General features: G+C 48.6%; 1 protein-coding gene across 1 annotated transcript in view; it reads right to left on the reverse strand.

Moving 5' to 3' along the window:
• Positions 1 to 27,623, reverse strand: part of LOC115459531 (ovochymase-1-like) — a gene marked incomplete at its 3' end in the record, with an annotated part of 447,639 nt that overhangs the window by 269,211 nt on the left and 150,805 nt on the right. Inside the window, 1 exon segment of the mRNA XM_030189343.1 lies at positions 24,514 to 24,665. Coding sequence (XP_030045203.1) covers positions 24,514 to 24,665 — 152 coding nt within the window.

Consider the following 27,623-nt stretch of genomic DNA (forward strand, 5'->3'; position numbering starts at 1 on the left):
TCCTTTATCTCGTTTGTCCTGTTTGTCTGTCCTAATTAGATTGTAAGCACAGTCAAGCAGGGACTGTCTCTTCATGTTCAGGTGTACAGCGCTGCGTACGTCTAGTAGCACTATAGAAATAATGAGTAGTAGTAAGAAAGGAGGAGCACCAGGCCGCACAGGAGACAGCAAAATGGTAGAGAACAGCCCCTCGGGAGTGTCGTCAGTAAGCTCTGCATGGGTGGCGGAAATAGCAGCAGATGTCTCAGTGCTACTGGAACCTTCGGTGGATCAGAAGCTACAGAAAATTTCTGATAAACTGGAACTGATGGACAACAAACTAGAGGGCCTATGCACTGATTTAACAGACTTCCAGCAAAGACTTTCAGATGTGGAGGATAAATGCCTACAACAGGAAAGTCAGCAGCAAACATTACAGAAAATGCTAGAATGATTAGAGTTAAAACTTGAAGATTTGGAAAATCAGGCACATCAAAATAACCTCAGATTGGTTGGACTCCCGGATACAATAAAAGAAACTAAGTTACGCGGCTTCCTGGAGACCTGGTTACCCAAGGCACTAAATTTACAAGCAGCAGAGAGCCCATTAAAGATCAAGAGAGCTCACCATCCCGTTGAGTCCCACCTGAGAATTGTAATCTTTAAGATACTTAACTACGTACATAAGCAGGACATTTGTGGGCTCTGAGGTAGTGGCGTAGCCAGACAACCAATTTTGGGTGGGCCTAAGCCCGAAGTGGGTGGTCACAAAATTTTCTCTCTGCCCCGCCCCCTTCCTCCCCCTATTCTCCACCTCTCCCCCAGCACCTCCCAACTCAAAATAGAAAAAGAAACACTTTAGCTCATGAGGAAAGTGACATCCGCTATGCACATTTCTCAAGCTATCATATTTCAGTTAAGATTCAAAATAAAATGCCTTTTCTACCTTTGTTGTCTGGTCATTTTCTTTTTCCATCATGTTGATCCAGTTTCTCTTTTGAACTTTCCAATCTTTCTGCTATTTCTCCTTCAAGCAGCTGCTGTCCATTGTCTTTTCTCCTCTCTTGTTCCATTCCCTCACTTCACTTGCCTCTGACATATTGAACTTTCCATTTTAGCTCTTTCCTCTTTTTTTTTCTTTCTGCTCTGTTCACCCAAATTTATCCTGTCTAACCCCTTTTCCTTTGTTTTACTTTTCAGATACCTGTCAGATTCCTTTTCACCCACTAGTTCTTCTAGTCCCCATCTCTCTACTTCCCCAGCCATCCATTCCCTTTCATCTTCAATCTATTCCCCCTTACCATATTTCTTTCCCCTGTAATCACCATCCTCCTTGCGTTCATTTGCTTGCCACCCCCTTGGCCTCTCCCACATGGTTCCACATTTCCCAATGTCTCTCTCCCTCCACCCTTCTAGCCCAGCATCTGCTCCCTCTCTTCTCCCCACCCTTCACCCCCTCCCAGCATCTTCCTGTCACTTCTCTCTTTCATCTTGCCCCCCTCTCCTGTGATCCAGTGTGGCCAGAATTTCCCCCACCCATCCTGTTTCTTTCCACCCCCCCTCCCCCTTCGCAGCATCTCATCTCTCTTGGTAAAGAACGACAACGTGGATGCAGCAGCTCACTGGTTTGCTTGCTGTGTTTTGAATGAACGGCGAAGCGACGGCTGCGTGGGGGAGTGGAAACAGAAATTTACCAAATGGCTTCCTTACAGTGGGCTGGCTCACTTGCACTCCACTCCTGAGGTTGCAGCGGCGAACTGGCAGGCGGGGCACTACGCTCCAGTAGTAAAAGCAGCAAGCTGGCAAGTTCACCTCTGTCCTTCGCTTCCCTGCCTTCTCTGCACCCCGCCTTCCTGTGATGTCATTACCTTTCAGGCGGGCAGGGAAGCGAAGGACGGACTCAAACCTACTGGCTTGCTGCTTTTAGTACTGGAGAGCGGCGCACTGGCGCCTCGCCCGTCAGTTCATCGCTGCGGGCGAGGATTCGAAGATACGGACGGATGGGGATGGACTCTGACTCTGGGTGGGCGGGCGGGCCTGAGGCTAAATTGGGTGGGCCTGGGCCCATCCAGGCCCACCCGTAGCTACGCCCCTGCTCTGAGGTCGATAGGAACATTGCACTATGAAAATCACTGCATTCTCTGCTTTCAAGACTTTTCTGTGGCGGTGGCAACGCCACACCAGTTATTTTCTGAAGCTTGCAAAATGTTGTATATGAGGAAAAAACAATTTGCTCTACTATACCCGGCACACCTGAAGATCTTACACACTGGGAAGGCTCGCTTTTTTACATCCTCTGCAGAGGCCTTACAATATGAAATCCAGCTGGAATCGGAATCACCAAAGGAGGCAGTATCAAATAAGGCTTGATGCCCGACTCTGGACCGCAGCATTCATATCATCGGACCCTAGACGGTCCAGCTTCATCCGTCTTACAACTGTGGGATCTGGAATACGGACCACAAGTTTGCTGATAACTGTTGGCAGACATTATTTGCATTTGCGCATATGATCTTGGACTTATAGCTCGCCTCATGGGAAACACTTTCTATCAAGGATGGGCTCGTGGTACTGGCTGTTCTTTCCATTCCAGGAGCCCACTTTATTTTGACCTAGAGTTGGAGAATGGACTCTTGCAGAGCGATGCTTACTGATACATGAAGTCACAACCAGGCTGGAATCACTAGTCCTCAGACTTTTGTGATGGAGTGCATAGGGTTGTCTCTGGACTTAAGTATGATTACATTATCTAATATGTGTATTAAGGGTTAAAAGTAACAAGAGAGAATTTTCTTTGCTCATTGTGGCTGAAATGCTTTGGGGGGGGGGCAGAGGAGGACTCAGTGTGATCAGATTCTTAGTAAGAATACACTATACTGGGGGAACAGTTTGTGATGAGAGGGGATATGGGGGGAGGGAGGTAAGGGTAGGGCGGGGTTGGTTTTAATTGTGCTTTATTTTGTTGTTCTGGAAGTCAGCAAGGTACATTCATATCCTCGGAATGGTCTAGGGCCTGTGAGGGAGTGTTTACCTTGGTAGTGGAGGGGTTGCCCTCTCATCCAGGTTATGTTGCATCCACTTGTACAGCACGAATAGTCCTCTAGGAAAGTCTTGAAAGCAGAGAATGCAGTGATTTTCATAGTGCAATGTTCCCATCGACCTCAGAGCCCGCAAATGTCCTGCTTATGTACGTAGTTAAGTACCTTAAAGATTACAGTTCTCAGGTGTGACTCAACAGGATGGTGAGCTCTCTTGATCTTTAATGGGCCTTCTGCTGCTTGTAAATTTAGTGCCTTGGGTAACCAGGTCTCCAGGAAGCCTCGTAACTTAGTTTCTTTTATTGTCTCCAGGAGTCCAACCAACCTGAGGTTGTTTTGACGTGCCTGATTTTCCAAATCTTCAAGTTTAGGTAGGCCAGCGAGGGGCATGCCGAGCAGCCGCACATAACATGGCGGCTGCTGCCCGGCAGCTCCCAAGCCAGAGCGACCCTTCCTTTCTGGCTTCCCCACTGGCGATCGAGATGACGCTGGAGGAGACCCGCTTGCCGTTGGTTGGGAAGCCGAAAGGGGCAGGGCTACAGGGGAACGCATAAAAGCTGCCAACGAGGGCTAGGGAGCCTCTTGTTGACAGCGAGCGGCGCGGGAGTTTCAATCACGGTATTAGCCGGCTATCAGATCAGCTGATTTCCCAGCTGCCTTTTTTTATTTTCGCCGTTTCTCACAAAAGCCGGCCATTTCCCTTTCCTTGTTTGCGACAGCGGTGAAGCGGTGTCATGCCCTTTGGCAGTGGCGAGCGGCGCGGGACTTTGTTAGCCTGGCCCCCGTTTCCTCAGTACCAGGACGCCCAATACCACGATGAGCAGTTACGAACTTACATTTTCTTGCTCACTCCTGTATGCCCTTCTCTATTTAACATTTCCTTTTGCTGCTCGCCTTTTATTTGGGCCGGTTTCCGATTAGTCGGCAGACGGTTTTCCCGTGTAGCCGGCTACCTCGCGCTGCACGGCAGCCACATTTTGGATGTCTTTCGGGGAGAGCAAAAAAGGGCAATCTAATACCAGAACACAACAAAATATTGCCACGAAACTTGGCGTGTTGGGTTACATCCTATGCGCGCATGATGAGCATCGTGCACAGGAAACAGCCTGACCAAATCGACCCCATGCTCTGCTACCTGGAAACAGTGCTCACCATCTATCGGAAGCATGAAGGCTATGCCTGGCTGGCGTATGATGAGCACTTCAGAAACAAAATGGAGGCTAACCCTACCATGGCGTGGGATATGGACGACGGAGGTCTGTGGTTACACAATGTCCTCACCAGACCCAGCACCTCTACAGGGCATTCCACCCAACTCAGGGCACCTCCCCTCCCCAGAAATAAAAAAGGGAGGCCTGCCATGCTCTCCCGACAGGTGTGCTGGAAGTACAACAAAGGCAGCTGCACCCTACAGGACTGCAAATACAAGCACCTGTGCGCAACGTGCGGTACTCCACACCTCCTTGCACAGTGTCCTAGAAGAGTTGCTATCCGACACGCCGTCCCCTCCAAACCTTGACCTCTTCAACAAGGCACCCACTCCCATCTGCGTGGATGCGATGAGGCCTTGGCTGGCGCAATATCCAGACCGGCAAGCTGCAAACCTAATCCTCCAAGGCTTCCAGGATGGGTTTCACATCCCATTTCTGGGCCCCATCCCGCTATGTGACCAAGCCCTGACAACACGCTCCAGAACCCGCCTGTCATACATCATCTCAGCCAAACTCTCAGTGGAGCATTCAGCTGGCCACATCGCAGGCCCCTTTCTCCATCCACCCTTCCCGAGAATGTTTGTCTCGCCCCTTACAGCTGTCCCCAAAAAGGAGCAGGGCAAATTCTGCCTCATACACAACTTATCATATCCCCCCGGACATTCTGTGAATGACTCCATACCGGCTGGTGCTGCAACGGTCCAGTATATGTCTTTTGACTCTGCTGTGTCCCTGGTTCGCACAGCAGGGCGCAATGCGTTTATGGCCAAAGTAGATATTGAGTCTGCCTTCCGCCTACTACCAGTACACCCTGACTGCTTCCCCCTACTTGGATTCCGACATGAGAACCACTTCTTTTACGATAAATGCATGCCCATGGGGTGCGCAGTCTCTTGCAACCTGTTCGAGGCTTTCAGTACCTTCTTGCATTGGGTAGTGTCTCAGCGCTCCACTACGAAAACCATCGTGCATTACTTCGATGACTTCTTCTTCGTTGGTCCTCACCAATCCAGTACCTGCAGAGACCTCATGGATGTCTTTCACACTGTTGCCCAGGACTTCGGAGTACCCGTCGACAGCAGCAAAACCTCTGACCCATGCACGACCATCACCTTCTTAGGTATTGAGATTGACTCCACAATCCTTACCATCAGACTCCCAGAGGACAAGTTGCTCGGCCTATCACAAAAGATCCTATACGCCCTGCACTCGCTCAAGCTCACCCTATACCAGATGCAGTCCCTTATTGGCTCCCTCAACTTTGCCTGCAGGGTCATCCCTATGGGTAAAATATTTGTTCGCAGGCTCGCCGCCTCAACCGCTGGCACAGCGCGTCTCGCGCCCCCTCCAGCTGGACCTGCACATCGGGCTTCGTTTCCTGAAGGACTTCAATGGTAGAGCCATGATATAATCCCCCCCATCGTCCCACGTCGACCTTTGCCTCTATACTGATGCTGCAGGATCCTCTGGGTGTGGAGCCTATTTCAACGGGGATTGGTTCGCAGCCCCTTGGCCACTACATTGGACCCACTCCGCCCTTACCAAGAACATCACCTACCTCGAATTGTTCCCCATTGTTGCTGCTGTATACGTTTGGGGCCTCGCACTGGCCAATAAAAGCGTTGTCCTTTGGTCAGAAAATGCCGCGGTGGTTGACATCATCAACAGGCAGACGGCGCGCTGTCCTCACACTGCGGCACTCCTCCGGCATTTTGTCCTCCGGAGCTTGCAACTTAACCTGACTGCCCGCGGGAAGCACGTGCCCGGAGTTGACAACCATATTGCTGATGCCCCCTCACGTTTTCAATTCTCCCTCTTTCGACTGCTGGCCCCCACGGCAACCAGGCAGCCGACTCCACTTTCCGAACATCTATGGCACCTGACCTCATCACCATGCATCTACTCATCACCAGCTCATTAGCTCGTTCTACACTATGAGCCTACCAGAGTGCGTTTCCCGACCACCTCATTGCACGTTACGTCACAGATTCCTTCGAGCAGGGCGCCTCGAGGACAACGGTCACTTCGCGCATCACAGGCTTCTCCTTTTTTGCCAAGCTCCGCGGCTGAAGCAATCCTCGTGTCAGCTTCCTGATTCGAACTTTGTTGCAAGGGTGGGCGCGCCACAACCCGATGCCACTCGACACCAGGCGGCCTGTCACCCACGAACTCCTCCATGGCCTTTGGCTCGCCCTCGAGAGAGTAAACAGTGATAGCTATGAGACTGCATTGTTCAGAGCGCCCTTCTCTCTGGCCTTCTTCGCTGCCCTACGCATCAGCGAGTTCACCGCGCACTCCAAGGCCAAACCATCGGGCAGCCTGCGGCTTGCTGCTGTCTCCAATACACAGGATACCATCTGCCTGCGACTCGCCAAATCCAAAACTGATCAATAGGGCAAAGGTCACACCATTACCCTACATGGCGTCCCTATCTTGCCCACTCGCCAACCTCAAAGCATACCTAAGGATGAGGCCTGCTGGATCGCTCCTTCTCCTACATCTGGATGCAACTCCGCTCACACGTTTTCAATTCATGGCTGTCTTCCGACAAGCTCTCCTCGAAGCTGGCCTGTGCCCTAGCAACTACGGGACCCATTCGTTCCATATAGGCACAGCAATGACCGCCTTCCAACAGGGTCTCCCCCCCATGCCATACAGCGCCTGGGACGATGGCAGTCCTCTGCATAACAAACGTACATCAGGCCACAGCATTAAACTAACCATTCCCTTCCCTTGCAGGTCTACAGTCGCGGACAGCTACAGTGTGGATAATTGGCCACTCATACATCGCCCATGCCTGCAAGCGCTTGACGTCCCAGCGACCAGGTTTACACCTTGGCCTAGATGCTAAAGGTGTAGCGCTGACATGGATTGGCATCCCCGGTTTGAGATGGCACCAGCACCTGCCCGCTGTCCGCTGCCTGCTCCTCACGGCGTCCCAGCCAGATGTCCTGCTCATTCACCTGGGTGGCAATGACATTGGACACACCTCATGCCGCCGCCTCATTACCATGGCCAAGCAGGATCTCCTGCAACTGTCGACCTCTTTAAAAGACACCACTATCCTGTGGTCGGATATCATCCCTCGCTGGCATGGATTCGCTTCCAGACTGTGGTGCAGAGGTGTCACTAAGGTCAATCGACAGCTTGGCATGTGGGTGCAGCACCTCGGTGCTGACAAAATCTGGCACCATTGGGCTTCCCCGCTCACCCCAGGGCTCTTCCATCTCTCGGAGGTGGCAGATTTCCTCATCTTTAATGACTTCCAGGAGGCACTAGAGCAACACTTTTGAGGGGGAGCAAGGGGGGGGACCCTAATTCTCAGGCCCCCCGGGTTGTGGCGGAGGCACCCGAGCCTGGGAACTCTGGGATGTGTTGGAACAATAGCCGAAAGGAAGATCGCCCGATTCAGGCAAAGGGCTGGCTCGCACTGCTCGCAGACCAATCACCTCGCTGGTTCAGGCATGGCAGGTGGGGTTCTGGTCTATGGGGGGCTGCCCCAGGCAGATGGAGGCTGGGCCACGCTGGGGGCAGAGTAAGGCTGGCCGCAGCACGGGCTGGGATGCTTGCTCTCTAGCTGGATAAGCTATGGTAGAGAGTGTAAGCATCCGCAACGGCAAACCCAAGGCTCAGGTGCTTCCTAGGGATTGTTTAATGTCTTTTCAATAAAAGCTGTGGCCATTTATTTCCAAAACCTGTCATGTTTGGTCTGAGTGCACTAGGGGGAAAGCGAGGGCGGGAGTGCGGCCTGCTTATGTTACAACTCTAATCATTTTCTGTAATGTTTGCTGCTGACTTTCCTGTTGTAGGCATTTATCCTCCACATCTCCCTATGCAGACATGAAGCTGTGCAGCACTTGCAGTCACAGAGCTGTGCTCCACATATCACCCTGGAACTTCGCCCAATTTGCAGAGAAGAGTTGTGCTAAACACACAGAGAAGGAGCTACACAACATGCAGTGGAACTGTGCTCTGCACACAGACAGGGAGCTGCATTCCATATGCAAAGAGAGCTGCATGCCACACAGACAAGGAGCTGTGTTCCACAGGCAGACACAAGACTGCACCCCACATCGAGACCTGCAGAGAAAGAACTACACTCAACATGTGACAATGGAGCGGCGCTCAACATGCAAAATGCATAGATGGAGCTCCGGGGAACAGCCAGAGAAGGTGCTGCCAGGAGGCCAACTAGAAAAGAGCACAACTTATGGAAATGCATACCTGGTGTTGCACTTCCCTGGCCCAGAGTGACAAACTACAAGAAGAGAAAGCCCCGTGCCCCAAGAGACACTCTCGGCCCCCAAGTGGTCTCTGAGACACAATGACCGCCCTCCTAGGCAACTGAGACTGAGCAGCAGTCAACGCAGAGAAAGAACTCCCGCAAAAAGGGAGTTAAGCACCACAGATCTGGAATCCTCAGACCATAGGAAGCAAAATACAGCCGTAAGGCAGTGAGGAAGAAACAACTCTTGCCAGGCCAGGAACAAAGAGGAAGCTGGCCACTAACACCAAACCAAAGAAAAAACAGATAAGAGAGAGTCAAACTCTAGACCTAGAACCAGGGCTTTTTTTGAGGGAGTACTGAGTACCGGTACCTTTTCATTGTCTGCTAAAACTGACCCATGGTCCCCAAGTTTTAATGAAAGAGCTCAGGCTCTACACAACAATTCTGTCTTGTCATAGATTCAGTGACTGGTTGCAGGGGGTCTGGTAATGTGGGGTGGCCTGGCATTTGAGTACCGGCACCTTTTTTGCTAGAAAAAAAGCACTGCCTAGAACAGAGCCACTTCCCTGCAGAAAGCAGAGAAAAGCGCACAGCTAAGAGGCGATAATCCAGATGCACAGCAATAGATCTACTCAGGAGGAAAGAACTGCACCCCTTACAGAAAAAGGACGGAGTGCCAAATGTGCCAGGAGAGAGGTGCCTGAAACTAGTGTATAATTATGGTACAGCCAGAGACCCCCCACTGGAATGGTGGCGGGCCCAGTCATAGAGCTCAGGCTATTACAGACCTTGGCTGAGTCAGAAATCTGATGGCTGACATAACTGGGAGCTTACTGGAAAAGTATGGCCTAGTTTGTAGGGCAATAGATATGGAAACAAAATGGAGGATTTCAGCACAAAATGGAAGCCTGTATCTGTTACAAAGTGGAATTTTCTCTAATGTAAGTTAGAAAAACAAGTTGAGAAATGAGTGAGTCATACCAGGTGCAAAGAAAATAGGGAACTAGCTGTCCAAGAGAGGAGGGAGACTTTCCTGTGAGCAGGAAAGGCGTAGCTGGATGCAGGGTCTTGCTTAAGATTTGTGGTCAAGCGAGCTAAAGACAAAACCATGTTAGCAAGATAGAAGATAGAAGCTACTCATTAGCATGAGCCTATCAGTGACAACCATGACATTAGCATAGATCCAATCAGGTATATCTACTGTCATATTATCCATATCCTGAGGGCACCTATAAAAATCAGGGTATTTCCTGGTTTAAGCTAGAGAGAAAAGGGTTGCCACTCTCTCTCCAAGGGAAACCAATGTGTCCAGCAGAATTGACAAATTACCTAATTGCTTTCCCTTGTAAAACCTCTAATTGGTAAAAGAAATTATAAAAGATTAGCAAATAATTAACACCTGTTTGCAGCTTATTATATTCCTATAATTAATTGATTGTACTTGCCTGTTGTCAATCACTGATTTGACTTGTACCTTGGCAAATAAACTCCTCATTCCAAATTATGATTTGTGGGCTTCAATGATGAAAGGCTGTAAGTATAAATGCTTTTGCTGTATCAGGCTATCATTCGCTGCATTGTCTAACCTGTAGCCTAAATCCAGTTTGTCATAAGGCTGGTATCTATTCCTTGCCAGTGCTGAGAGGCGGACTAATGCGGGTCCCTTAGACCTAACGTCTCTCTCAGTGGCAATTCCTTTTAGAACTGTATAACTCCTTGATTACCCCAGTACTAATGATATTTAGAGATGGAGTCAGATTTAAGGTCACCCCAGCCTTCTTGGGGGGCTCGGGACCCCCCAATTCACAACACTAGAAAAGGCAAAATCCGCCTGTGCCAAGCTAACACTCCTGCCCCAAAGCAACGGAAAGCAAGGAAGAGCTGTGGCAAACTAGTACTAAAAAGGCACATTCCCATAAAGAGACACTGTACTGAGTCCAAGCAAAAGATTGGCAAGAATGGCGCACCTGAGGATACCCAGAAGAGGGATTTAAGCTAGCAGTTGCACACCAAGGGCAACTCAGACCCCAGCCAGAAGGAAAGTACCCTGCAAACAAACCAGGGATCTGTGGTGCCGAGAGAACCAGAACCTCCCTAAGGAAGGGAGGAAAAATTGCTGCCAAAACAAGAATCAAATAGCAGGGGCGTGTCAAGCAAGATGCCTGAAGTAGCAGAGACCCGACGGTCTGAAAAAGAACTGACCAACATCCGCGTAAGGCTGACAGGAATGAAAAAATATCCCTGGGCTAAAAAGAATGAGCCTGCAGCCAAACGGAGCCAGCGAGAGATTTCCCCCACTTTGGAAATGGCAGACTAAGACCTCCGAATTGCAAAGGTACAAGTTCTAGCAACAGGGCTGCCCTCTGAACGAGGCGCCGTCTAGGACCGTGAAGAGGAGAAAAACTACTAAGTTTCGTGATCCAGACATGAGCCGTGCCCCACAAAAAAAAAAAAAAAAAGCAAAGCAGCTGGTACCAGCTCAGAAGAGTCCAAGATCAGAATCAGACGCCGGCCAGCGAAATTCAAAGAAACTTCGCAAGCGGCCCCCTAGAATACATTGCATAAATCAGGTAACAGGCAAGAGAAAGAAGGAAAATCAGTTTGTTTGTTTTTTTGTAAACAACCTTCTTCACTAGTAACAGGAATAAATAAAGGCTTACCTCAGAGGCAGAAATTCAGATATACCTATCACCACAGAAGAGAAGAACCCCCACAGGGGAGACAAGTTACTCCATGCCACAATCAACCATCACACTGCTAGAAAGACAGCCAGGGGAAGTAAGGGAGAGGAGGGAACCAGAGTCCCTGGATATCACCCTAGCTGGCAGATGAGGAACTCAGGACCACTGAGTATCATCTAAAACTAGCCCCAACACGGCTACCAGCACACCCCTGGATCCACTGTCACCATAAGAATCTGGGACAGGAGCTACCAACCAGCAATCCAGAGCAGCATGATCCGTCCACCATCTGCTAGGAGACTGAGAAAATACTGAACATTCCAGGCTGCACAATATCCTTAAGGGGCGGTTTACGTGGAACTATTTTCTCTGTCTCCTTCCGCTGGTAGATGGACACAGCCCATTAGTCTGGACTGGTATAGATGACAAGGTTAATATCTTTAACCGCTAAGCACTGAATATCACTCTAACTGGTTAAGTTGCCATGGTCAGAAATGAAACTGGATAGTCAATATAATATCCAAAAAGCTTTATTGAAGATATCGTATATGAAACGATCGCCCGACACAGGCCGTGTTTCGCCCAACAATAGGGCTGCATCAGGGGCTAAAATGAACAACAAATATATCAAATTATAAAACGTAGAGAATTCAAAAAATATATATATAATAATAAAATATATGTATATAAAAATGTATGAAACATCAATATGAATGCTAATGTACATGTAAAACAGACATGAATAAAAAAAATATAGAGAGTCTATTGAATGAACATTTAAAGATATTTTTGGAATTATAATAAATTATAAAAATGCACAGATATATATAAAGCGAATGCTACATACCTGTAGAAGGTATTCTCCGAGGACAGCAGGCTGATTGTTCTCACTGATGGGTGACGTCCACGGCAGCCCCTCCAATCGGAATCCTTACTAGCAAAGTCCTTTGCTAGTCCTCGCGCACCCGCGCGCACCGCGCATGCGCGGCCGTCTTCCCGCCCGAAACCGGCTCGAGCCGGCCAGTCCAGTATGTAGCAAGACAATACAAGGGAAGACACAACTCCAAAGGGGAGGCGGGCGGGTTTGTGAGAACAATCAGCCTGCTGTCCTCGGAGAATACCTTCTACAGGTATGTAGCATTCGCTTTCTCCGAGGACAAGCAGGCTGCTTGTTCTCACTGATGGGGTATCCCTAGCCCCCAGGCTCACTCAAAACAACAACCATGGTCAATTGGGCCTCGCAACGGCGAGGACATAACTGAGATTGACCTAAAAAATTTACCAACTAACAGAGTGCAGCCTGGAACAGAACAAACAGGGCCCTCGGGGGGTGGAGTTGGATCCTAAAGCCCAAACAGGTTCTGAAGAACTGACTGCCCGAACCGACTGTCGCGTCGGGTATCCTGCTGCAGGCAGTAATGAGATGTGAATGTGTGGACAGATGACCACGTCGCAGCTTTGCAAATTTCTTCAATGGAGGCTGACTTCAAGTGGGCTACCGACGCAGCCATGGCTCTAACATTATGAGCCGTGACATGACCCTCAAGAGCCAGCCCCGCCTGGGCGTAAGTGAAGGAAATGCAATCTGCTAACCAATTGGATATGGTGCGTTTCCCTACAGCCACTCCCCTCCTATTGGGATCAAAAGAAACAAACAATTGGGCGGACTGTCTGTGGGGCTGTGTCCGCTCCAGGTAGAAGGCCAATGCTCTCTTGCAGTCCAATGTGTGCAGCTGACGTTCAGCAGGGCAGGAATGAGGACGGGGAAAGAATGTTGGCAAGACAATTGACTGGTTCAGATGGAACTCCGACAAGACCTTTGGCAAGAACTTAGGGTGAGTGCGGAGGACTACTCTGTTATGATGAAATTTGGTATAAGGGGCCTGGGCTACCAGGGCCTGAAGCTCACTGACTCTACGAGCTGAAGTAACTGCCACCAAGAAAATGACCTTCCAGGTCAAGTACTTCAGATGGCAGGAATTCAGTGGCTCAAAAGGAGGTTTCATCAGCTGGGTGAGAACGACATTGAGATCCCATGACACTGTAGGAGGCTTGACAGGGGGCTTTGACAAAAGCAAACCTCTCATGAAGCGAACAACTAAAGGCTGTCCTGAGATCGGCTTACCTTCCACATGGTAATGGTATGCACTGATTGCGCTAAGGTGAACTCTTACAGAGTTGGTCTTGAGACCAGACTCAGACAAGTGCAGAAGGTATTCAAGCAGGGTCTGTGTAGGACAAGAGCGAGGAGCTAGGGCCTTGCTGTCACACCAGACGGCAAACCTCCTCCACAGAAAGAAGTAACTCCTCTTAGTGGAATCTTTCCTGGAAGCAAGAAAGACGCGGGAGACACCCTCTGACAGACCCAAAGAGGCAAAGTCTACGCTCTCAACATCCAGGCCGTGAGAGTTGGGACCAGAGGCTGGGATGCAGAAGAGCCCCTTCGTCCTGCGTGATGAGGGTCGGAAAACACTCCAATCTCCACGGTTCTTCGGAGGATAACGCCAGAAGAAGAGGGAACCAGATCTGACGCGGCCAAAAAGGAGCAATCAGAATCATGGTGCCTCGGTCTTGCTTGAGTTTCAACAAAGTCTTCCCCACCAGAGGAATGGGAGGATAAGCATACAGCAGGCCCTCCCCCCAGTCCAGGAGGAAGGCATCCGATGCCAGTCTGCCGTGGGCCTGAAGCCTGGAACAGAACTGAGGGACTTTGTGGTTCGCTCGAGATGCGAAGAGATCCACCAAGGGGGTGCCCCACGCTTGGAAGATCTGGCGCACCACTCGGGAGTTGAGCGACCATTCGTGAGGTTGCATAATCCTGCTCAGTCTGTCGGCCAGACTGTTGTTTACGCCTGCCAGATATGTGGCTTGGAGCACCATGCCGAGACGGCGAGCCCAGAGCCACATGCTGACGGCTTCCTGACACAGGGGGCGAGATCCGGTGCCCCCCTGCTTGTTGACATAGTACATGGCAACCTGGTTGTCTGTCTGAATTTGGATAATTTGGTGGGACAGCCGATCTCTGAAAGCCTTCAGAGCGTTCCAGATTGCTCGCAACTCCAGGAGATTGATCTGTAGACCGCGTTCCTGGAGGGACCAGCTTCCTTGGGTGTGAAGCCCATCGACATGAGCTCCCCATCCCAGGAGAGACGCATCCGTGGTCAGCACTTTTTGTGGCTGAGGAATTTGGAAAGGACGTGCCAGAGTCAGATTGGACCAAATCGTCCACCAATACAGGGATTCGAGAAAACTCGTGGACAGGTGGATTACGTCTTCTAGATCCCCAGCAGCCTGAAACCACTGGGAAGCTAGGGTCCATTGAGCAGATCTCATGTGAAGGCGGGCCATGGGAGTCACATGAACTGTGGAGGCCATGTGGCCCAGCAATCTCAACATCTGCCGAGCTGTGATCTGCTGGGACGTCCGCACCCGCGAGACGAGGGACAACAAGTTGTTGGCTCTCGCCTCTGGGAGATAGGCGCGAGCCGTCCGAGAATCCAGCAGAGCTCCTATGAATTCGAGTCTCTGTGATGGGAGAAGATGGGACTTTGGGTAATTTATCACAAACCCCAGTAGCTCCAGGAGGCGAATAGTCATCTGCATGGACTGCAGGGCTCCTGCCTCGGACGTGTTCTTCACCAGCCAATCGTCGAGATATGGGAACACGTGTACCCCCAGCCTGCGAAGTGCCGCTGCTACTACAGCCAGGCACTTTGTGAACACCCTGGGCGCAGAGGCGAGCCCAAAGGATAGCACACAGTACTGGAAGTGACGTGTGCCCAGCTGAAATCGCAGATACTGTCTGTGAGCTGGCAGTATCGGGATGTGTGTGTAGGCATCCTTCAAGTCCAGAGAGCATAGCCAATCGTTTTCCTGAATCATGGGAAGTAGGGTGCCCAGGGAAAGCATCCTGAACTTTTCTTTGACCAGATATTTGTTCAGGGCCCTTAGGTCTAGGATGGGACGCATCCCCCCTGTTTTCTTTTCCACAAGGAAGTACCTGGAATAGAATCCCAGCCCTTCTTGCCCGGATGGCACGGGCTCGACCGCATTGGCGCTGAGAAGGGCGGAGAGTTCCTCTGCAAGTACCTGCTTGTGTTGGAAGCTGTAAGACTGAGCTCCCGGTGGACAATTTGGAGGTTTTGAGGCCAAATTGAGGGTGTATCCTTGCCGGACTATTTGGAGAACCCACTGATCGGAGGTTATGAGAGGCCACCTTTGGTGAAAAGCTTTCAACCTCCCTCCGACTGGCAGGTCGCCCGGCACTGACACTTGGATGTCGGCTATGCTCTGCTGGAGCCAGTCAAAAGCTCGCCCCTTGCTTTTGCTGGGGAGCCGCGGGGCCTTGCTGAGGCGCACGCTGTTGACGAGAGCGAGCGCGCTGGGGCTTAGCCTGGGCCGCAGGCTGTCGAGAAGGAGGATTGTACCTACGCTTGCCAGAAGAGTAGGGAACAGTCCTCCTTCCCCCAAAAAATCTTCTACCTGTAGAGGTAGATGCTGAAGGCTGCCGGCGGGAGAACTTGTCGAATGCGGTATCCCGCTGGTGGAGATGCTCTACCACCTGCTCGACCTTCTCTCCAAAAATATTGTCCGCACGGCAAGGCGAGTCCGCAATCCGCTGCTGGAGTCTATTCTCCAGGTCGGAGGCACGCAGCCATGAGAGCCTGCGCATCACCACACCTTGAGCAGCGGCCCTGGACGCAACATCAAAGGTGTCATACACCCCTCTGGCCAGGAATTTTCTGCATGCCTTCAGCTGCCTGACCACCTCCTGAAAGGCTTGGCTTGCTCAGGGGGGAGAGCATCAACCAAGCCCGCCAACTGCCGCACATTGTTCCGCATGTGTATGCTCGTGTAGAGCTGGTAAGACTGGATTTTGGCCACGAGCATAGAGGAATGGTAGGCCTTCCTCCCAAAGGAGTCTAAGGTTCTAGAGTCTTTGCCCGGGGGCGCCGAAGCATGCTCCATAGAACTCTTAGCCTTCTTTAGGGCCAGATCCACAACTCCAGAGTCGTGAGGCAACTGAGTGCGCATCAGCTCTGGGTCCCCATGGATCCGGTACTGGGACTCGATCTTCTTGGGGATGTGGGGATTACTTAGTGGCTTGGTCCAGTTCGCAAGCAATGTCTTTTTCAGGACATGGTGCAAGGGAACAGTGGACGCTTCCTTAGGTGGAGAAGGATAGTCCAGGAGCTCAAACATTTCAGCCCTGGGCTCGTCCTCCACAACCACCGGGAAGGGGATGGCCGTAGACATCTCCCGGACAAAGGAAGCAAAAAGACTCTCGGGAGAAGAAAGCTGTCTCTCAGGAGAGGGAGTGGGATCGGAAGGAAGACCCTCAGACTCCTCGTCAGAGAAATATCTGGGGTCTTCTTCCACTTCCCACGAGGCCTCACCCTCGGTGTCAGACACAAGTTCACGGACCTGTGTCTGCAACCTCGCCCGGCTCGACTCCGTGGAGCCACGTCCACGATGGGGGCGTCGAGAGGTAGACTCCCTCGCCCGCATCGGCGAAGCTCCCTCCGCCGACGTAGTCGGGGAGCCCTCCTGGGAGGTGGCCGCAGTCGGCACCGCACGCGGTACCGACGTCGGGGACCTCACCCCGGGCGATGGGCCAGCCGGCGCCACGCTCGACGGTACCGGAGGCGCAAGCACCGCCGGTACCGGAGGGGTAGGGCGCAACAGCTCTCCCAGAGTCTCTGGGAGAACGGCCCGGAGGCTCTCGTTCAGAGCAGCTGCAGAGAAAGGCATGGAGGTCGATGCAGGCGTCGACGTCAGAACCTGTTCCGGGCGTGGAGGCTGTTCCGGGCTGTCCAGAGTGGAGCGCATCGACACCTCCTGAACAGAGGGTGAGCGGTCCTCTCGGTGCCGATGCCTGCTGGGTGCCGACTCCCTCGGCGACCCAGAGCTCTCAGTGCCAACGCGGGGAGGAGATCGGTGTCGATGCTTCTTCGACTTCTTCCGAAGCATGTCACCGGAGCTCCCCGGCACCGACGAGGAGGACGTAGAATCCAGCCGTCGCTTCCTCGGGGCCGAGGTCGAAGGAGGTCGATCTCGGGGGGGCTGTACCGCAGGAGCCCTCAGGGTAGGGGGAGACCCACCCGAAGGCTCACCGCCACCAGCAGGGGAATGGACAGCCCTCACCTGCATTCCTGACGATGCACCACCGTCCGACGACATCAGCAGACGAGGTCCCGGTACCACCGACGCCGATGCAGCTATCCGATGTCTCGGCGCCGATGCAGAGGGCCGATGCCTCGATGCACTCGATGCACTGGCGGCCGAGGATGAAGATCTGGACGCTGACGACATCGATGCACTCGATGACCCCGGTGCCGATGCCGACGAAGAGCCCGAGAACAAAACGTTCCACTGGGCCAATCTCGCTACCTGAGTCCGCCTTTGTAACAGGCAACACAGGCTACAATTCTGAGGACGGTGCTCGGCCCCCAGACACTGAAGACACGAAGAGTGCCTATCAGTGAGCGAGATTACCCGGGCGCACTGGGTGCACTTCTTGAAGCCGCTGGAAGGCTTCGATGTCATGGGCGGAAAAATCACGCCGGCGAAATCAAAATCCGAAATGACGAATTTGAGCACCAAAACTTTGAGGGAGAAAAATCTCGACCGAGGCCGAAAAGAGGCCTACCCCGACGACGAAAGAAAACTTACCGGGGCAAAGACTGGAAGTACGGGAAGGGGCAAACGAAACCCAAGGGGGTATGCGGAGCACTTTCCGAACGAATTGAAAACTTTTCCTAAGAAAAACACGTCGATTTGACAATGGACGCGCGAGGTCGACTCTCCGGGGCTCGACACGGCAAAAAACACAGCCGTACCGAGTGCGGACGAAAGAAGACTGGCCGGCTCGAGCCGGTTTCGGGCGGGAAGACAGCCGCGCATGCGCGGTGCGCGCGGGTGCGCGAGGACTAGCAAAGGACTTTGCTAGTAAGGATTCCGATTGGAGGGGCTGCCGTGGACGTCACCCATCAGTGAGAACAAGCAGCCTGCTTGTCCTCGGAGAAAACAAATATATCAAAAAATATATATCAAAAACTTATACATTAACATTAAACACTAAAAATTGTCAACACGTATATTACATATGAATTACATATGTATTACAAAATACCAGCAAAGAAAGGGCACGGGCGTAACCAAAGTTGAAATTCATGAAATGAATTGTAAAACCATTAGGCAACATAGTGTTAAAATTGAAGACACATACCTGATCTGGACCTTTCTTAAATAGGAACAGCTGAAAGAGGAGGAACAATTATAAAAAAAAAAACTAATAATGAATAAAAAATAGAGAATAAAAAATAAAAATTAATGTCTCAAAAATTATTATAAAATAATTAAAAAGAGAATTATGATAATACTAAAATAAATGATAAAATAGATGTGTAGTACTTACTCGCAAAATGCATGTCAGAACAAGGATAAAAGGAATTTTCTTTGCAAAAAACCAGCATAAGCAGCATAAAACAGCATATTCCTAAATGTAAAAAATAATAATTTAATAATAACCAAATACGAATAATATAAAAATGTAATGAAAAAATAAAAAAGTGAGACGAATGATGTAATAAAGCAGCTCAGGTGATGAGATGAATAAATAGACTCATAGAACGCACTTTTATTTTTATCAAGAAATATATGTATATCTCTCAAATATCAAAAGCTAATCTGTATTGCAATGTATCAATCAAGTACTTTAAAAAAAAAGGGGAATAATTAAAAAAGCAATATAAAAATATTATAAAAACACATAGAGCATTCATATGTCAAATGCCTAAAAATAGTGTCATATTATGTAGATCATGTAATTAGCAGTGGTATTCTAACAGGACCAAATAGATGTTGCCCCCATCAGTAGTCCAAAAATGAATTTATTTATTCCTTAATTACACAGTATTCCACAACTCACGTTTTGCACCTCATTTGATGACAGGGTTTGTATATAAATTTATGTAAGGACGCTGTCAGCAACCAGTGCCAGAACAGCTTCAACTTAGGATGTTTTATATATATAGCTAGTTAACATGAGGGGATTCTAGACGTTATGTCTAAGCATGCACCTTAAATTCGTTTTTGGACTACTGATGGGGGCAACATCTATTTGGTCCTGTTAGAAAACCACTGCTAATTACATTCCCCTTTTTTTTAAAGTACACTACTTGATTGATACATTGCAATACAGATTAGCTTTTGATATTTGATATACATATATTTCTTGATAAAAATAAAAGTGCGTTCTATGAGTCTATATATTCATCTCATCACCTGAGCTTTATTATTACATCAATCGCCTCACTTTCGTTTTTTATTTTTGTATTTTTTCATTACATTTTTATATTATTCGTATTTGATTATTAAATTATTATTTTTTACATTTAGGAATACGCTGTTTTATGCTGCTTATGCTGGTTTTTTGCAAAGAAAATTCCTTTTATCCTTGTTCTGACAAGCATTTTGCAAGTAAGTACTACACGTCTATTTTATCATGATTTTAGTATTATCATAATTCTCTCTTTTTGATTATTTTATAATAGACATTAATTTTCATTTTTTATTCATTATTAGTTTTTTTAGTTCTTTTTTTTTATAATTGTTCCTCCTCTTTCAGCCGTTCCTATTTAAGAAAGGTCCAGATCAGGTATGTGTCTTCAATTTTAACAATATGTTGCCTAATGGTTTTACAATTCATTTCATGAATTTCATCTTTGGTTACGCCCGTGCCCTTTCTTTGCTGGTATTTTGTAATACATATGTAATATATATGTAATTCATATACGTGTTGACCATTTTTAGTGTTTATAATGTATACTTTTATATTTTTTTGATATATTGATTTATATATTTTATATCTATGTGCATTTTTATGTTATAATTATTATAATTCCAAAAATATCTTTAAATGTTCATTCAATAGACTATATTTTTTTTTAATGTCTGTTTTACATGTACATTAGCATTCATATTGATGTTTTATACATTTTTATATACATATATTTTATTATTATATATATATTTTTTGAATTCTCTACGTTTTATAATTTGATATATTTGTTGTTCATTTTAGCCCCTGATGCAGCCCTATTATTGGGCGAAACACGGCCTATGTTGGGCAATTGTTTCATATACGATATCTTCAATAAAGCTTTTTGGATATTATACTGATCTGCTGGTTTGTTTTCCACATTGGATTTTGCAGATCGTCTGCCTTGTTGTTTTCTGGAACTGGATAGTCAATATCAGCGCCATAGCGCTGAAAGCTGAATATCGGGTGATCATGGCCGCTTCCTACTGGCTAAAGTAGATATAGATATATATACTCACACACACATACATATACACTTATTTCTTTACATTTTTTATACATTTATATTTAAGTGATTATGTTTTCTTTGTTATGTTTTAGATATTTATTAACTCCTGGCACAGGCCCTCGGGCCGAAATACAATGTGTGTCAAGTCATTTCTGTACTGAATAAAGAATTTTCTGTCATTCATCATCTACTCTACTGATTTTTGTTTCAAGTGTGTGGTGCAGACTGGGTCTTCCTTGTTTCTTGCTGTGCACTTCAGTAACACCAACACACAATCCCTCCACTGCAAACATCAAACACAAGCTTGTGCAAAGACACACTCAGAACCTTACCATTCATAGCACTAACTCCCAGGACTCAAAACAACAATATTACTTGTGAAAAGGCTGCATTGTAATTACTACTCCAGGCCCTTACACACCAATACACTACTTTGTGAAAACACAAAACAAAAAAAAACAGGACTGCAGCCAGATCTCTACACACTCAACATATTAGCAGAATACCGTGCCTTGGTCACTTTTGAAGAAATATACGACAACAAATATTGCACAAGGGGACCAGCGATAAATAAGAGTTAAAAAGACAAAAGCTGAACTGGAAACATCAAGAAGTCAGACTCGGCATGCAGCAATATAAGACAAACAAACTGAAAATATCTGAGATGTGCATTTCCAAAAGCTGATATATCCCAATTAATAAATTCAAAATAAAATACCTACTTTTATTGTCTTAGGGGCCCTTTTACTAAGCCGCGTAGGCACCTACTCACACCCAATGTGCGCCAAAGCTACCGCGTGGCCTGGGTAGTAATTTCATTTTTTACCCATGTCCACTACGTGTGCCGGAAAATATAATTTATTTTCTGGTGTGTGGCGCTAACCAGGCAGTAATCGGCATCGTACGCTCGCTGATGATTACCACCTGGTTAAATTACCACCCGGTTAACGTGCAAGACCTTACTGCTAAGTGAATGGGTGGTAGTAAGGTCTCAGTCCCAAAATGGACTCGCACCAATTTTCATTTTGCTGCACATCCATTTTCGGCCAGGCCCACAATGGATGCGCACCAATTTTCATTTTGTCACACGTCCATTTTCGGCCAAAAAAAAAAAAGGTGCACGTCCAATACACGTCTACACCATTGCAGGCCACTTTTTGGTGCACCTTAGTGAAAGGACCCCTTAAGTATTTTATTTTCCTATTCACTTTGGTCCCAATGTCTCTTTTATGCATTTTCTTCTTGTCTTTGTAATATCTACTGTCCATTTGATATTTCTTCTCGCTTCATGTCCACCACCCTCCTTCTGCATCCTCATCTGTCCAACATCTCCCCTCTGTGTCCCTGTTCCCATCCTTCCTATCAGCCCTTGAGTGTCTGAACAAGCCTTTATATTCAGCATGTTCCCTTTGCTTTGTATTTCTCTCTGTGTCCCTCTCTCTTCCCACGTACAGCATTGCCCCTCTATGTTCCTCTCCCTACCTCTGTGTCCCTACCCCCGTGTCCCTATGCCCCCCAGGTCCAGCATTGCCCTCTGTGTCCCTATGCTTTCTCCCTCCATGCCCAACATCTCTTCTCCATATCCCTCCATTCTTCCCTTCATACCACATCTCCCTCACCCTGGGACCAGTATCCCTCTTTCTTCTCCCCCCTTACAGTTCATTAGGTCTCACTCCTGGGTCTCCAGTGTCTTTCCTCTCTTCCATCCAGCATCTTTCCCCCTTTCTTCCTTTCTCCAGGTCTGTTTCCTTCTAAGCTGGTCCAGCATCTATCACTCTCCCCCCCCCCCCTTCCAATTCAACACCTTTTCACGTCTATCCCTTCCCTTAATCCCATAGAACAGATCAGCCCTTAGTTCTCCCTCCGAGTCAAAACACTTCTGTATCCATCCCTCACGCCAGCAGGTCCAGCATTTCTCCTTTTTCTTCCCCCTCCCTCCACCTCCATGGTTCCAGCATCTCTCCCTCCCTCCCACTCCCCACTGTTGCTAACCTGCATTGTTCTCTGCCGGAAGAGACACCGCAGCGATTGAAAGGAGCAGCCTCAGGGCCTCGGTAATTCCCTGTAACGTGTCCCGCCTCATCTGATGCAACTTCCTCTTCCGTGGCAGGATGCATCACAGGGAAGAACCTAGACACCACAGTTATTTAAAGGAGCAACCTCGATCTCTGTCACACATCCCACCTCACCTAATGCAACTTCCTCTTCCGTGTGGGCAGGACAGGGAAGAACCTAGACTCTGAGGCTGCAACTTTCAATTGCTGTAGTGTGTCTATAGGCAGCAAACAATGCAGGTTAGCAACACCAGCAGATCACAGGAAGTGAAAAAAATGCCGGATCAGAGGCAGGAGGAACAGGAGAAAGAAAGAAACTGGACCATGCAGGTTGTGGGATGGGGGATGACAGATAAGATACAACAGGAAATGGGAGGACCTGAGCCAAGAATGGGGGGCCTGGACCCTGAGGTCCCCCATGACACCCTTTACACCCCTTTCTTTTTGCTGCTACTCTGCCACAAAACTTGGGGCCTGAGCCAAGAATGGGGGACCTAGCCCCTGAGGTCCCCCATGACTAAACCTCTTTGTTTTTGCTGCTAATACTGCTGCTGCTCTTCCAAACTTAATATGGTTAAGGGGATGATCAGGAGAAAGGTGAAGAAAAGAGACCTGTGAAGGGAGGGGCCCAGCAGGAAGAGTAGGCGTTTTTTTTTCTTCAAAATCCATTTGGGAAAGTAGTCGCTCCCTTGCGCCCTCCCCCCAGCTACACCTCTGCTGTGGATGCTCTAAATTTTGGTGCTGCTTTGCCTTCCCTTCAGTGTTCATTCCACTCTTCATGCCATTTAGGAACGCAAACAAACCGGGCAACACAATAATGGGTGATTTCAATTATCCTGATATTGACTGGGTAAATATAACATCAGGGCACGCTAGGGAGGTAAAATTCCTTGACGAAATCAAGGACTGCTTTATGGAGCAACTGGTACAGGAACAGACGAGAGAAGGAAAAATTCTAGACCTAGTCCTTAGTGGAGCGCATGATCTGGTGCGAGAGGTAAAATTCCTTGATGAAATCAAGGACTGCTTTATGGAGCAGCTGGTACAGGAACCGACGAGAGAAGGAAAAATTCTAGACCTAGTCCTTAGTGGAGCGCATGATCTGGTGCGAGAGGTAAAATTCCTTGATGAAATCAAGGACAGCTTTATGGAGCAGCTAGTACAGGAATCGACGAGAGAAGGAAAAATTCTAGACCTAGTCCTTAGTGGAGTGCATGTTCTGGTGCGGGAGGTAATGGTGCTGGGGCCGTTTGATAACAGTGATCATAATATGATCGGATTTGATATTAGCTTTGAAGCAAGTATACATAGGGAATTCAACAAGTTAGCGCTTAACTTTAAAAAAGGAGACTATGATAAAATGAGAAGAACAGTGAAAAAAAAAAACAGGAGCGGCAGCAAGGGTCAAAAATTTACATCAGGCATGGATGTTGTTCAAAAACACCATCCTGGAAGCCCAGGCCAAATATATTCCGCGTATTAAAAAAAGGAGGAAGGAAGACCAAATGACAGCCGGCATGGTTAAAAAGTGAGATGAAGGAAGCTATTAGAGCTAAAAGAAAATCCTTCAGAAAATGGAAGGAACCGACAAAAAATAATGAGAAACAGCATAAGGAATGTCAAGTGAAATGCAAAGCACTGATAAGGAAGGCTAAGAGGGACTTTGAAAAAAAAGATTGCATTGGAGGCAAACACACATAGTAAAATTTTAGATATATTAAAAGCAGGAAGCCTGCAAAAGAATCGGTTGGACCGCTAGATGACTGAGGAGTAAAAGGGGCGATCAGGGAAGACAAAGGCTTAGTGGAGAGATTAAATTAATTCTTTGCTTTGGTCTTCACAGAGGAAGATTTGGGTGAGATACCAGTGCCAGAAATGGTATTTGAAGCTGAAGAGTCGGAGAAACTGACATACAAATATTGACGAGACTCTTTGGCATGTGTATCCTACAATTTTCAGTATAAAATTTACTAAGACAGTAGATTTTTACCTGACATGCATCTTTCCCACCATCAGGAAAGCCAGCACACATCATGGACTCGTCGATTATAGAAAGCCCCAGCATGTTCAGTGCCAGATTGCAGGTTCCTTCTTCCACAAGGGGGAGTTCCACACTTTGCAATACAGTAGCAATTTCACCACCTGCAGAAGTAGGCACTCTCTAAAGTCAAACATTTAGAAAATATTTCCAACAATTGAAATATATTAATATTCTGTGAAATCATGTATATTTTCTGTCTGCAAAGAAAGAAATCAAATTCAGTTCATTATTTCCATTTTTCACTTAGATGTAATTTGCTTTTTCTGCAAGCTGCTACTATATGCAGTGCTTTACCTACATAAATAGGTTTTTACACCACTAGCCACTCAATACACAGATAAAATTAAACACATACAGCCTGCATGTGTTAGTTCTACACACCAGTGAAGAGAAAGTGAAGTCTTAAAACAAGAAAAATTCCAAGATTTCAACACTGCATGAATTATAAAGCTATGATTCCCAAATAGAGACCTGCATAGGAATAGGGTTTGTGGAAGCTAGAGAGTTGCACGGGGACAGAAATCCAACCCGTCCCCATTCGTCCCCGTAGGGAATCTAACCCATTCCCACGGGGAATCTTACCTGTCCCCGCAAGAATTTAATCTGTCCTTACCCACAAGAATTTAATGGTACATTAAAAAAAAAATTCCTGTCTCTGGGTTTGAACCGCAGCACTGCAGGCAAGGAAGGAACAAACGTTGGAACACTATCTCTATTCCATATCCCCCTTCACTCCCCCCTTGTCAGGCATTGCCCTTCTGTGCCCATATGCCATCCCCAAAATCTCACATTTGTGTCCCTGTCCCCATGCTCCCACCTAATGCCCATCATCTCCCTTCTGTATCTGTACACCTCCCTATGTCCCCTTTCTCCTTCTCCTCTGATCCCACCCCAACCAGGTTCTCTTCCTCTCTCTCTTTCCTTCCCCTTATGCATCTGGCTCTTTCTCCCACTGTGGGTTCAGCATTTGACCCCCCCTTCCTTTATCCCCTTGTCCAGCATCTCTCTCCCTTCCCTCTAACCCCTCCCATAGATCCAGCACCTTTCTCTCTTTGCTCCAGGCCCTCCTTGCAGGTCCACATCTCTCTCCTTTCTCTTCAACCATCCCCTGCATATCCAGCACCTCTCCTCCAGCCCCCCCCCCTACATGTCCAGCACTTCTCTCCCTTTCATCCAGCCCCCTACATGTCTAGCATCTCTCCCCTTCACTTCAACCCTCTGAATATCCAGCTCCTCTCTCCCCTTCCCTCCAACCCCCCCCCCTGCAAGTCCAGTACCTCTTTCCCTTCCACTTGCAAGGGAGCCCTTCCTTCCTTTCTCTCGCTCAGCTCTGGTCCCACCCTCGAGGCGGGGCCAGAGCTGAGCAAGGGAAAGGAAGGCTCCCAAAGCGCCGCCCAGCAGCTCACATGCTTTTCATTGCTGCTGCTGCTACATGCCAGCTGCTGTAACCCAACATCGACGACGAGGTAACTTTTAAAATTCAGAGGGCAGGGGGGCCTTGGAGCTGTGTGTGTGTGAGAGAGAGAGAGAGAGAGAGAGAGAGAGAGACAGGACTTGGAGCTGGTGGATGGGTGGGAGGAAGGGAGAGAGAGAGAGAGACAGGCCTTGGAGCTGGGTGGGAGGGAGGGAGCTGGGGATGGCCTGGGAGCTGAGGGAGGGGTGGTCGCCCTGGAGCTCAGAGGAAGGGGTGGCCAGCCCTGGAGCTAGGGTGGGGCCCCATCAAATTGGTCTGCATAGGGCCCCGCACTTGCTAAGACCAGCCCTGGATGCGAGGTCTACTATGAATAGCTGTCACGTCTGTGGCCGTGACCACCCTCAGACTTACCCTGTTTCTGGGAGTCAGTGGCTGTGCTGGCTTCTGCTTGTCTCTGTGTCTGTCTCTGTCGTAGTTTCTCTCTGGCTCTGTGTGCTGATTGCCCTACTGGACCTCACCTGTGTGGGCTATGCCTCTTCCAAGATGGCTTCCGCCTCCTCCTCTATGCCAGTATCCAAGATGGCTCCTGCTGTTCCTTCCTGTGGGCTGACTTCTCTGTGTGTCAAGCCTCTGTTTGGATGCAAGGTGATTGCTGCAGCTGTGCCTCTGGTGTTGAGGGGCTTTATTAATCACTTAGAGACTACAGCCTTGGCCTTTGCATTTCGTCTAAGGGCCCTGGTATGTGGAGTGCTCTGTTCACTGCTACATTGTTTGCTCTGTGTGAGTTTCTAAGTTTGTCTAGTTAGCTTGGGCACAGCTTTGTTTGTTAGCTTGTGTATAGCTTTACTAAGTCTCCTGAGTTTGCTCTGTGTATGTTTCCAGTGTATGACTTGTTAGCTTGGGCACAGCTTTGTTTGTTAGCTGGTGTATAGCTTGCTAGTTCTCCTGAGTTTGCTCTGTGTATGTTTCCAGTGTATGACTTGTTAGCTTGGGCACAGCTTTGTTTGTTAGCTTGTGTATAGCTTTACCAGTTCTCCTGAGTTTGCTTAGTGTATGTTTCTTGTGTATGACTGGTTTGCTTGGGCATAGCTTTCCTACTAGCTTATGTACAGGTGACTAGTCTTCTGGTGTTTAGCCTGCTGGTTTTCCGTGTGTGTTTCTTTTGCTTCTGGAGCTTCAGCCCTTGTTCAGTCTGTTGCCAGTACTCCGTGATACTGAAGCTCCCGCCTTAGTCTTGTTCCTTGACCTGACCATTGCTTTAAACCTGCCTACTGCCGGAACCCGGACATTCCCGGCCTGTCTGCCTTGCCTTCGCCTAGGTGCCAGGGGGCACTCCTGGATCCTCATTCCTGCTGTTCCTGCTTGCAAGTTCCAGTTCTGGTTTTTCCTGTAAGCCCTGCCGGCCGCCCGAACCTGAGGGCTCAACCCTCAGGGAAAGGTGGTTAAGCGTAGGTGAAGCCTAGGTCCAGTGTGTTCCAGTCAAGCAGGTTCCGGTGCCGTGGGTTCCGCTCCAGTGTGTTCCAGTCCAGCAGGTTTCACTCCTGTATGTTCCAGTCCAGCGGGCCCCACTCCAGTGCGCACCCGTCCGGTGCGTTCCAGTTCCGTGTATTCCTGTGTAGAACTCCAGTCCGGGGTTCCAGTCCAG

Source organism: Microcaecilia unicolor, unplaced genomic scaffold (assembly GCF_901765095.1).
Source record: "Microcaecilia unicolor unplaced genomic scaffold, aMicUni1.1, whole genome shotgun sequence".
Lineage (NCBI taxonomy): Eukaryota > Metazoa > Chordata > Amphibia > Gymnophiona > Siphonopidae > Microcaecilia > Microcaecilia unicolor.